The sequence below is a fragment of the Nicotiana sylvestris genome, chromosome 1, assembly GCF_000393655.2.
Source record: "Nicotiana sylvestris chromosome 1, ASM39365v2, whole genome shotgun sequence".
Lineage (NCBI taxonomy): Eukaryota > Viridiplantae > Streptophyta > Magnoliopsida > Solanales > Solanaceae > Nicotiana > Nicotiana sylvestris.
In genome coordinates, this window is record NC_091057.1 from 114621916 (window position 1) to 114634683 (window position 12768).

General features: G+C 38.0%; 2 protein-coding genes across 2 annotated transcripts; both read right to left on the bottom strand.

Annotated features, from left to right (window-relative positions):
* Window positions 1-303: 303 nt before the first annotated feature.
* Window positions 304-8427, bottom strand: LOC104232123 (uncharacterized). Its single transcript, XM_009785232.2, has 4 exons — window positions 8405-8427; window positions 1047-2598; window positions 778-923; window positions 304-692 (listed from the first exon to the last, which is right to left on the bottom strand). Exon 2 carries the CDS (start codon window positions 2303-2305, stop codon window positions 1085-1087), a length of 1221 nt encoding a protein of 406 aa, XP_009783534.2. The 5' UTR covers window positions 2306-2598; window positions 8405-8427; the 3' UTR covers window positions 304-692; window positions 778-923; window positions 1047-1084.
* A 1845-nt stretch (window positions 8428-10272) lies between these two features.
* Window positions 10273-12509, bottom strand: LOC138873556 (uncharacterized). Its single transcript, XM_070152028.1, has 3 exons — window positions 12416-12509; window positions 12043-12124; window positions 10273-11371 (listed from the first exon to the last, which is right to left on the bottom strand). Exons 1-3 carry the CDS (start codon window positions 12507-12509, stop codon window positions 10273-10275), a joined length of 1275 nt encoding a protein of 424 aa, XP_070008129.1.
* Between the last annotated feature and the right edge of the window lie 259 nt (window positions 12510-12768).

Here is a 12768-nt window from a genome sequence, read left to right on the forward strand (position 1 = left end):
TCCCATCAAAGGTTTTTACATGCAGACGAAGCGTACAAAACATTGTACAAAATTTTAATTGATTTCCTTTTTTACATATATGTTATATTATATAGCTCAAATAAGGAAGGATTTGGTACACAATCTTTAATTGATTTTGGAGTCCTAAATATTAGGGAATGAATTAAAACTATTCCTAAATATTAAAAAAATAATTAAATTACTATTTTGTCCAGTGTAAAATTAAATTTTTAAGGGTAAAAAAGGCGAACGACATTTCGCTAAGGGCCTTCGTGCTTTTAATATAGTATAGATGATTTGTCGGCTTAAAATGTCTTTTAACCTACAGCAACAGATAAGCCCATAAAAGAGTTCACTTAAACCTTAAAAAGGGAGTACTAGGTATGAGAGCTCTCAGCTTATCCTATCAATATATAATTGTTGCCATGTTGATTTACTTCTTTTTACCCTTCTTAGAGTTTTTGGAATTGCCCTTCCCTTTCTGCTGTGTCTTTTTAGCACCCTGGTTACTGCTTCCGGACTCGGTAGAGGCAGATGTCATTTCCATTTTCTCGAGTTCACCACTCAATGCATCGACTTTTTCCTCACTGCTACCCTTGGGTACAATGCACTGATTCAACAAAGATTCTAGCTTGGGCTTTCTTGACAACAAGCTCTTCAACAGTCCTTCAATGCTTGTTGTTTCTGAATCACTGCAGCCAAAGTTTTATTCAGAAAAAATGAGACTCTTGCCCCCAAAAAAACATGGAAGGACATAGTGATGAAATCCCAGTATACCTTGTATCCAACAATGAATGCAGCTGTTTCAGTTCCTGAAGCATACTGTGCACTTCCTTAATCATCGCCTCACCAGCGTAAGGTTTCTTCTCCCCGAGCAGAGTAATTGCAGCAGTCAAGAATTTTATGTTTGCATTTATTCCCCCCTTAAAAAATATTAACTTTAGCACCTTAATATGGATCATAATAATAATAATAAGGATTTTTAAATTTTGGCTAGCAGATCACTGTATAACAAGTTCCAAGTTACTATAGAGAGTTAGGATTACCTTCATCGAGGTATTAGCAGAAGTTCCATCATTTTGCTTCAAAAGATCAGATATTCCTGAAAGACTGCCCAATTCATTTGTACTTTCTTGTCTGACCCGGTTACTGACGCGATCTCTATAATCGCTTCCCTCTGGCGGTTTGTTCCCAATTGCACCCACGTGATATTATTAGCATACTTCGGAGCAGCAGTCCCTTGCCGGTTGACAAAGAAAAGAGCATCTTTTGCAATTCGAAAAGTTTGTCCCATCGCATCGAGTGAGATTTCACCAACATTGGCAAGGCTACTCTTAAGAGTGACAAGGGATTCCAGCAAGTCCCCTCTAATGTGATTCCAGCTGTCATCATTACCTAGCACATTGGCCAATTCAGCATGGTACTTCGCAGCACCAACATTCAAAACCATTAAGATCAAGAGGGAAACTAAAATCTTATAGTATGCAACACCATCCTTTATTTTGGATCGTGAAATCCAATCAAAAGTGGTAGATTTATCATAAATGAATACTTTCACCATCACAAGGATAGAATCGTAAATTTTTTCCAACAGGCTCATGTCTTTTGCAAGCGGTGAAGTGGGTACAGCAACAAATTGCTCAGAAACAAGCCATTCCATGAATGAGGATCTTGAAGTAAAAAAGGTTCCTTGCCTACATAATTGCGTCACCAAAATCAAAAACCGCTCGATCAGATACAATAAACAAGCGGGGGATATAGGGTCCTCCTGTCCGGTCAAACACGCAGCAAAGGTCTCTTGTAAAGCTTCATGAAATGTCTTAACTAATTTAATCTCCACCGGTCCACTTTGACATCCTTCTGCGGAGCTAAGAATTTCCAATAATGACTTCCATGGTGCTGTTGGAATTCTTCCAACAATGTTCTTGTACAGATCTTCCGAAGGTTTTCTCGAGGCAAGCCATATCATCACGATCCTCCCAATTTGTCCATAGCTCAACCGACCTCTTTTCCCTATATCTTCTCGGATGAATTCCTGGAGTAAGTCAAAGGAAAACTCGCTTCTCCTTAGAGAAACCATTTTCTTCTCGAGCAACGACTCCCGGGGGTCGAGGGGGAAAACTTTCTCAAAGTATCTCCTAGAGTCAAGGTCTTTCGACTCATTTAAGAAATTCCTTATATCTGCAGCTATGGTGAAGTTTCCTAATTCTTCTTCTAAAAAGAGCAGCTCATGAAGGCACTTCACAGACTTCAAAAATTTGCGTTTCATGTCCACTGAAGGGAATGCTTTAACAAATTTCATCATGGATCCTCTGTCGTTGAGGTTAAAATAATCAGTTGCACAATTCTCCAGGAACTCCTTAATTTTTTCAATTACATTACCTTCTTTCCCCACAATATTACCCTGAGCAGCATGTTGCTCGACATATTTCAAACCCAAGTCAAAACATTTTGCTTTGGTGCAAACTGACAAGCACTCTGAGATATAACTACCTTTTGCGTAAATTTCTGCTGCCTTCTCATAGCATCCAGCCAGTGTAAAACATTCCGCGGCTTTTCTCAGTTCAGGTTCAACACACTTCTCCAAATAAATGTTTCCTGTGGATGGATAAGTTAGTAGGTTGAAGAAAATCAAAGAACAGCCAGAAAGAAAACAACATTATTTAGTCATGATATACGGTTACCATGACACAAAGCATGACTGCAAAAGTATTCTCTGGTTATCAACTCAAGAACACAGATAGCTTAAAAGGGGAAGGTGGAAGAGAAGTACTGGATATTTGGCACTGTGAGATAGCATTGGAACATACCACTTGCACCATCTTAACTGATTGTTGTATACACACTAATACTAATGTTTTTCATTTAACTAATCAATGAGTTAATTAAGTATAAAATGGCACTGTTCCCGATTGAGTACACACACTAATGTTCACTAATATATACTTTTATCCAGTCTGCTGTTATACCTGCAGTTTGTTCCAACCGTGGAATAAAATTCCGGCAGTGTTGAAATTCTTTCCCATGAAGTTTAAAGATGTGAAAAATGAACTATGGCAGTGTTGAGGAAGTGTGTCAAGATAATAGAAGGAAAAGGATATTTAGGAGAGAAACAATAAATTGCACAAGACAAGACAAGACAAGATTTACGTGGTTCGGCAATTTTTGCCTACTCCACGGCCACACAAAGAATAACTCTTTATTAATTGAAGAGAGAAAGAAGAAGTTTTGGGATGGTATACAAATGAAAATGTAGACCCCTATTTATAAGCATTTGAATGCCCTGCCGAGGTAAGTGCTTATATCATAAGAATGCCGATGTAAGCGCTTACATCATAAGAATGCTGAGGTAAACGCTTACAACACAAGAATGTCGATGTAAGCGCTTACATCATATTTTCATCTCTTTTTGATTTTTCTTTCTTTTGTTTTGTCTACTTTCACATACAACAACAGGTTTGGTCCTATCAATCTCCCCCTCAAACCTATGTTACATCAAGAAAGAAAATAAAGAAAGATTTGCTATTCTCTGGTGGCGCCTTCACTCTATCAGTCTTGAAGGCTAACTGAGGCAGTGCACAGCCTCAGTTTGTCAACACCGACAACTTTGGTCAACATGTCTGACGGGTTCTTTGATCCTGATATCTTCTGTAGGGAAAAAGTTCCTTCATTTATCAACTCTCGGATATGATGATACCTCAACTGGATATGCTTCGATCTTGCATGAAACACTGGATTCTTGGCAAGATGAATTGCACTCTGGCTATCGCTGAAAAGCTCACAATTGTCATGTTCTTTACCTAGCTCTTTAAGAAAATTCTTGAGCCAAATCATCTCTTTTCCAGCTTCTGAGATTGCCATGTACTCTGCTTCAGTGGTAGATAGAGCAACACTTTTCTGAAGTGTGGACATCCAACTAACAGCAGTACCACCCAAGGTGAACACGTAGCCTGTGGTACTTTTTCGACTATCCAGATCGCCACCTAACCAATCTGTCTTAGGTGATTGGTCCTTTGACAGATTTAGATGGCTTCCAAGTGGAGTGCTTCTGGTCTTTGCATCATGAAGACTGAACCTGCTTAGTACCTTCTGTATGTACTTTTCTTGAGACAACTTTAAGGTTCCTTCCGACCTGTTTATGCTAATCCTCATCCCAAGCATTTGCTTAGCTGGTCCTAGGTCTTTCATTTCAAACTCCTCCGCCAGTTGTTGCTTAACCAAGTTGATCTCATTTATGCTAGATCCTGCAATTAGCATATCATCAACGTACAACAATAAAATGATATAGGATTCATCAAGATTTTTGATATAACAGCAATGGTCCATCTCACATCGTGTGAAACCATTTTTATGCATGAATCCATCAAATTTCTTGTACCATTGTCGGGGAGCTTGTTTCAAACCATACAAACTCTTCTTCAACTTACACACAAGGTTTTCTTTACCAGAAACTTGAAAACCTTCAGGTTGCTTCATGTAGATGTCTTCTTCAAGGTCACCATGCAAGAAAGCAGTTTTAACATCTAGCTGCTCCAAATGCAAATTTTTTGCAGCTACGATACTTAGCACCAACCTGATAGTAGTTAATTTGACTACAGGAGAGAAGATCTCGGTGTAGTAAATTCCTTCCTTCTGCTGAAAGCCTTTTACTACTAATCGTGCTTTGTATCTCTTCTTACCATCATGTTCTTCCTTGACTCTGTACACCCACTTATTCTGCAATGCCTTCTTTCCTTTTGGTAACTCCGTAAGTATCCATGTTTTATTCTTTTGAAGAGAATGCATCTCTTCTTTCATGGCTAGCTTCCACTTATCAGAGTCTATCACCTACATTGCTTCAACAAAATGCTCTGGTTCTCCAGCATCAGTAAGAAGTAAATAGTGAAGAGAGAGAGTTAACCTATCTAGAGCATTCGTGACTCTTTTAGATCTCCTCAATGTAGATTCATGAGTAACAGAATCCGAATTTGATTCAGGTCCTGATTCCAGATTTGGTTCTGGATTTGATTCTATCTCTGGTTCCGCTTCAAGTTCGGCTTCTAGTTCTTCTTCAAATTCGGCTTACTGGTTCTTCATCTTCAATTTCAGAATCAGTTGTAATCCCTCTAGCTACTTCATTTTCTGAGATTTCTTCTAACTCAACTATTTCAGACATTGTCTGTTTGCTGGTGTTGGTTGGTTCTACTTCAAGCTTGTCCTTGTACATCACATTTTCATTAAATGTGACATTCCTGTGTTTTAGGATCTTTCTATTCTGATCATCCCAAAACCGATAACCAAAATTATCATCACCATAGCCAATAAAGAAACATTTCTTTGCTTTAGGATCAAGCTTATCTCTATCATTAGAGTTTACATGCACATAAGCAACACAACCAAAAATTTTCAGATGTGAGAGAGTTACCTCCTTTCCTGTCCATACCTCCTCAGGAATTTCAAAATTCAGCGGTACAGAGGGTCCCCTGTTTATGAGGTAAGCTGCCGTGTTAACAACCTCAGCCCAAAAATACTTCGGCAATCCAGAATGTATTCTCATACTTCTGGCTCGTTCATTCAGGGTTCTGTTCATCCTCTCAACAACACCATTTTGTTCCGGTGTTCCAGGAACTGTCTTGATCATTCTGATCCCATTCTCCGAGCAAAATGCTTTGAACTCTTGGCTATCATACTCTCCTCCATTGTCAGACTTCAGACATTTTAACTTTAGACTTGTCTGATTTTCAACTTCAGCTTTCCATCTTTTAAAGGTAACAAATACATCAGATTTATTTTTCAGAAAATAAACCCATACCTTTCTTGTGGAATCATCAATGAAGGTGACATAATAGCGTGAGCCTCCTAGAGAGGTTACAAAAGCTGGTCCCCACACATCTGTATGCACTAGTTCCAGCTTCTCTTTCTTTGGCGTGCTTCCCACCTTTGAGAAACTAACTCTCTTTTGTTTCCCGTAAATGCAATCTTCGCACAAACCTAATTCAACATGTTTTAGGTTTGACAACTTCTTTTTGGATGCCAAAAGCTTCATTCCGTTCTCACTCATATGCCCGAGCCTCCGGTGCCACAATGTTGTATCACGACCATGATCAAATGTTGCTATAGTATCTCTTTCTATTGCAGTTGCATACAGTGTTCCCCTTTTGAAGCCTCGTGCCACAACCAAATTCCCTTTGGTTATCTTCCACGATCTGTTGCCGAATGTTGTTGTATATCCTTCATCGTCAATCTGACCCATAGATATCAGATTTTTCTTGAGGCCAGGAACATGTCGTACATTTTGCAATTTCCATAGCGTGCCTTGTGAAGTCTTTATATGAACTTCACCTTTTCCGACAATGTTGAGAGGTTCGCCGTCTGCTAGATAAACTTTCCCAAATTTTCCAGCAATATAATTATGCAATAATTCTTTGCATGATGTAGAGTGAAAGGATGCACCTGAGTCCAGAATCCAAGATTCGACTGGACTGTCTGCACAACAAATCAGTGCATCACCGACTTATTCAGCAATTACATTTGATGAATTTTCTTCCTTCTTCTTCTTTGGTTCTCTACATTGACTACTGTAGTGACCCTTTTTATCGCAATTCCAACAAGTAATGTCCTTGCTATTTTTGGATTGTCCTCTTCTCCTTGACTTTGATCTGCCACGACCATAAATCTGTCCTCTTTGGTTGATTCTCCCCTGCTTTCGGTACTAAAAGCAGATCCTGGGGAATCACTTGATTCTCTTCGGCGAATATCTTCGCTTAGAACCAAGTCTCTAATATCATTCAATTTGAGTTTGGTACTTCCTGATGAACTGCTAACTGCAGTTACTGTTGCAGACCAACTCTCCGGTAGAGATGATAGTAGAATCAACGCCCTGATTTCGTCATCAATTGTTATATTAACAGAACTCAACTGAGTTAATATTGTATTAAACTCATTGATATGTTCCGTGACTGATCCACCTTCTGTCATTTTTAAGTTGAATAATCGACGCATCAAATAGACTTTATTTGAAGCAGATGACTTCTCATACATATTTGATAACGCCTTCATCAGGCCTGCAGTGGTCTTCTCGTTAATGATGTTAAACGCCACATTTTGTGTTAGCGTCAAACGAATCACACCAAGAGCTTGGCGATCTAATAGATCCCAATCCGCTTTGGACATAGTCTCCGATTTTACCCCGGTCAGAGGTAAGTGTAATTTTTTCTGGTACAAATAGTCCTCTATTTGCATTTTCCAAAATCCAAAATTTTTTTCATTGAACTTGTCAATCTTACCCTTCCCTTCTTTCGATGCCATTTTTCACAAAAATAATTTATGTGAATAATGCTTGTGAATAGTAACGATGATCAATAGTGTCGCACTATTCGTGTGAATAGTACCTGCACCAATACTGTACTTTTCTACCAGGATTACACTGTCTGTGCTCTGATACCAATTGTTGAGGAAGCGTGTCAAGATAATAGAAGGAAAAGGATATTTAGGAGAGAAATAATAAATTGCACAAGACAAGACAAGATTTACGTGGTTCGGCAATATTTGCCTACTCCACAGCCACACAAAGAATAGCTCTTTATTAATTGAAGAGAGAAAGAAGAAGTTTTGGGATGATCTACAAATGAAAATGTAGACCCCTATTTATAAGCATTTGAATGCCCTGCCGAGGTAAGCACTTACATCATAAGAATGTCGATGTAAGCGCTTACATCATAAGAATGCTAAGGTAAGCGCTTACATCACAAGAATGTCGATGTAAGCGCTTACATCATATTTTCATCTCTTTTTGATTTTTCTTTCTTTTGTTTTGTCTACTTTCACATACAACAACAGGTTTGGTCCTATCAATCTCCCCCTCAAACCTATGTTACATCAAGAAAGAAAATAAACTACTGCATATGACATAAAGAAAACATAAAGTCAAATAACAACCTGAAGTTGGCAGGTTCTCCAGGTAAAGGAAAAAGAGGAAGAACAAAAATGCAGAATTTCATGATTCGAAAAGTTGTGAGAACATTAATTCATAATTTATATGCTGTGAGGGGTAGCAGCCATAGAAACTGGAAAATTCTTGGTACTTCATTCTTACCTCCAACAACATTATAGAAAATAAACCACGGTATCCACAAAACTAATGCTGTACAATATAAAAGAAAATTTTGTTTATGCACTTCTAATAAGAGAATGTAAACTTATGTAATAAGTCCCCAGAGGTCTACCTAGCATAGAAGTACACTTCATTATCCCACAAAAATGTGTTCTGAGATGTATATTACTAGAGCTCAAAACTGGATGTAAGTCCTTAAGAAATGGAAATGCTGAACTATATTTAAAATGCTAGAAAGTACGGAATCGAAGAGGGAAAGAAAATGAACAACAAGAACGGAACTCTTAACAAAGTGAGGCAACTTTTCATTACCTGCTTGTTCAAAGTCTCTCGAGTAATAAAAACACTCTGCAGCTGATATAAGTATTCCAATGGAATAGAATATTTCAGCAGCCTTACGTAGGTAGGTGCGAGCCTCTTCCGGGTTCGAATCACGAACTCGCTCGGCATCTAAACTGAATAGCTCTGCCTTTGCCCTTTCCGCCAAATTCTTTTCTCCTTCTTTTTCAAAGCACAGGAGTGCCATATCATATTTTTTGTCCAACAATAGCTGCATGATAACATCAAAGCACTTTATGAGGGCCAATTAATGTTGACAGGTACATATAGCAACACAAGAATGAAATTTGAACAAACAAAAGTTCTAATAGCAATGGAACAAGGCAAATCAGCTTGACCTTCATTCCCTGTGACTTCCACTCCTCCGGCGTGCTCGAAGTTTGCATAGCGTGTGCAAGTGAATCATCTATCTCCCATGTTTGCACTAGTTTTGACCTTCTCCGGTAGTCAAACATGGGTTCAGAGTATTCTTCTGAACTTTCACAAATCCATAACTTTTGCCTTGTTCGGGTGATAGCAACATAAAGCTGCTTTAGTTCAGAACACAAGACACTGTGTCTTTCTACAGAGAAACTTGGGAATGACAAAACCTGTGCGCCTCGTTCATTCAGGAAATTATAGATCACTCTCCACTGATTTCTAAGTGGCGACGACTCAAAAAAATTGTACAGCAGTACATCCTACAAAAGATCAAAGTAGGAAATAAGACGATACAGGGGAATTCAACAGAAAAGAGAATGAGCTTTAGCAGAGGATGCAATCTAATCAGCAACTTTTTAGTGTTTGTGCTCTTCAAAGGACACATTTTCTACTTACCACTGTTTGCTACTCAAATAAAAATTTGGTTGAGCTATTAGTTCGTTTGGCCATCTCTCTTACCAGAACCAGATTCTTCGTTCAAACCCATTTCACCCCTCTCAAAAGTGAATTTGCAACCCTAATGAGCCAGGGAATGTTGCCTTATACGTACCTACACCCGAATCTTCTTAAATTTACCTACTGACTTTTCAGTCAAATGAACCTCATATGAGTAATATACAGATTTACATGCATTAATAACCTTCATATGAATAGTACTTTAAAGAAGTACTTGAATTATAGACTTTCCACATGACAGTAATTATATGCAGTTTATCATTAACGGCAATCTATTGCATAAATGTAAAATTAACACAATGGCTCTGACAAAAGCGCATTGACTTTGAAACTAAAATGTAGGCAAGTATTTACAGGAAATGGTGAGGGACACATTACAAAATAAAATCCAAGATAGTAGCAATCCAGCCAAAAACTGTCTTGCCTGACCTCTTTATTTGCCTTGATGCACATGCATCTAACAGGTCAACAACTAATCAACCTTCTATGCTTCAAACCTAAACTAGTTGGGGTTGGCTATACGAATCTATATTCGTTTATCTAGTCCAACTCATTACAATACTAAATAACTGGAGTATCTCTTAAAGCAAATTATGGATTCTTTGAAACTAAAGATTCTCTAGACCTCTGATCTCTTATAAAAGACTAAAAATACTTTGGCAAACACAGGACCTAATACGAGTGCAACATAAACCTTAACAAAGCCTAGTCAGTACCACCAATATGGCTCATTGCTTCCACTATGTTCTGTTCTTAGATAAGCCCCGCATTAATTTCAAAGATACTTGTAACTGCAAGGTAATGCACAAAGTCACATGTGCTTCATTTGGATCCTTTAAAACACCGGAAACTAGTTAGATATTGAAACAGCCTCCCTTTCCAATATTCATGTATCCGTCCATGCACTATTAGGATTAAATATGCCGACTATCATAAAAAAGAAAACCAAAAAGAAAAAAGACGAGTTAAGCCAACTGAGGACTTGCCAGAAACTCCAAGCCTTTGGATTCAGCAATAGTCAAAATAAGAGCTTTCCTTCCAATATAATTGGAGACTTCCTTCTTCGCAGACTCATCACGCACTAATATGACCTGCTCTGCACCAAAACCTATTATTTTTCCCCCAGTACTCTCACTATTTCCAAAAATAGTTATAATTGCATTTTCATCAGCTCCAGGCATAGGCTTGAGCAACACTGGAGCCACACCACATGTAACACTTGTCTCAGATTCCAAGATATCAATAGACTGAGGGAAGTAATAATGAAGCAGAGTGATTACACTCTGTGCCAAACGGAGTACACTGCTATGTGTCCGGAAGTTCTGAGTCAACTTAAAAAGAGGTGAGACGTGTCCTTTTTCTTTTCTGTTGATGAACTCCTTGTAGAATAGATTGCGAACGTCTTCGAATCTAAAATCTTCTCTTCTACCAATTGTCTGTGCTGTATCCCCCGAGAAAACAAAGCCTTCGTCGACATTTCTACAAACATATTTGAGAAGACCTATATGTCTCAGTGGGAGATCTTGAACTTCATCCACATAGACAAAATCTACTAGGTAGTGCTGATGCTGATTCTTCAGTCGAATATGAATATCATTAACGAAATCTGATAAATCATATTCACCACGCTCCAGTTTCATCTTCTCATAATTCTGGAAAATATGGTATATTTCCTCTCTTACTTCAGCACCTATTGTCGAGGCCCGATATTCAGACATTGAAGTATATTCATTTTTGCTCAGTTTTCCATTATCTCCAATTATCAGCCCTCCTTTTATTTGACAAATTATTTCACTAAAAACTCTTGAGGGATCAAGTTTCTTGGTCAATTGACTGTTGAAGTGAGGCCAATACCAATTACAGAAACGGTCATAGCTGATCTCGCCATCTCTCTCGAATCTCTCGAAGTAGGAAACGCCTATCGTTCCATCGAGCATCAGCAAGAACTTTTCAAACGTAAGCACTAGAGGATAATCTTCCTCTGGGATGCCAGTGAAAGAGTTTGGTATCCCATCAGAATCATCAACCACAACCACATTGGTTTCTGGTGTATCACTACCAGTCCTGCGCAGTAAAGAATCCCAGTAAAATATCAATTTTTGACTCAAACCAAAAAAGACGTAATTTCAAAGACTCCCCCAACTTTGATTTTTATTACACTAATCTCTCTTGAGATAGTTTATAATAATGCTAAGTCCCTAACATTACTGATGCTAAGTCCCTAACATTACTGATGCTAAGTCCCTAACAAAGGATATATTTTTAATTTAAGTATCTTCCAGAAACAACATTAAAAAATATGGAGGATAAATCATACGCTTAACAAATACAGAAAAACCTAAAATAAAACTTATGGGTGTAAAATCAAGTATTTCTTAAAAATCAACATTTTCCTCTTAGTTTTAGTTTCAGCTATACACATTCTCCCCCTACTTTCACTTTGGGTCATCAAATCTATAGAGCTAACCAAAAATATTTTACAACCTTCTTCACAGGGGATGATTCTATATATGAAAATAATACTACATATATCCTTATAACCTAATGAAAATTGGATCTACAAGTGTTCATATGATTGCAATAATTTTCTTTTTTTTGAAGCATGCAAAACTTTTTAGTCGAGCTATATTTTGTTTGACGACGTGACACAATCTCGGACTAGCGGTTAGAAAGAGCTGGCGCACGGTCTCTCCTTGACTCTCTTTCTGCTCCTTTTTCTGCCATAACCTTCTTACCAATATTTCAGTTTTTCCCGTGCCTGAGCGACCAAGAACAAAACTACTCCGAGAACATTGTAAAATCTTGTTCTGTTCTTCACTAAACTCAAAAGAGTCCATGAAGTAAAAAGATGAGAAAAGGAAAATAGAGGCACAAACAGAGAAGAAAGTGGTGTACTACAACTATTACTACAAGAATAATGTGGTATGAGTGATTATGTTCTCACTTTTTCGTTCCTCACTAAATTCAAAAGAACCATGAGGAAACAAGCTAGCACAAGGAAAATGGAGGTGAAAAAAAGGCATATGTACTACTACTGCCACAACTAGTCTTTCTCCATTTTCTTTTTTTTTTTTGGTTACATTTTCACTTAATCAGCGTGGTGATTACTAGTACTAGCTAAGTAGTATTTGGGTCTTAATCCAAGTAGTACAATATTACTATCTTTTCCCCTGTAGCATTTCCTCTGACGTGTCTTTGTCATCTTTTGTCTGAGTTTTTACTTTAGACGTATTTTAATGGCTAATTAATATGAGAACATTAATACTGAAAGTTGTTAATGTTTTGTAGTTGATGCTATGAATTTACGTGGAATGTTATTTTGCATACTAAGAGCAGCATAGGCACATTAACCTTGAGTGGGTGTGGCTCATGTGGAAGACAAATTGCGGGAACCGAGGCTGAGATGGTTCGGACATGTGAAGCGGAGAGACAATAATGCCCCGATGATCAGATGTGAGAGG

Excerpts from the sequence above, each read along its gene's own strand:
- LOC104232123 (XM_009785232.2), bottom strand. The coding sequence starts at position 2,305 with ATGATGAAATTTGTTAAAGCATTCCCTTCAGTGGACATGAAACGCAAA.
- LOC138873556 (XM_070152028.1), bottom strand. The coding sequence starts at position 12,509 with ATGACAAAGACACGTCAGAGGAAATGCTACAGGGGAAAAGATAGTAAT. Across the intron at positions 12,125-12,415 it reads ATACTACTTAGCTAGTACTA|TGAAGAACAGAACAAGATTT; the intron begins GTAATCACCACG and ends TTTTGAGTTTAG. Across the intron at positions 11,372-12,042 it reads CGGGAAAAACTGAAATATTG|GACTGGTAGTGATACACCAG; the intron begins GTAAGAAGGTTA and ends TTTACTGCGCAG.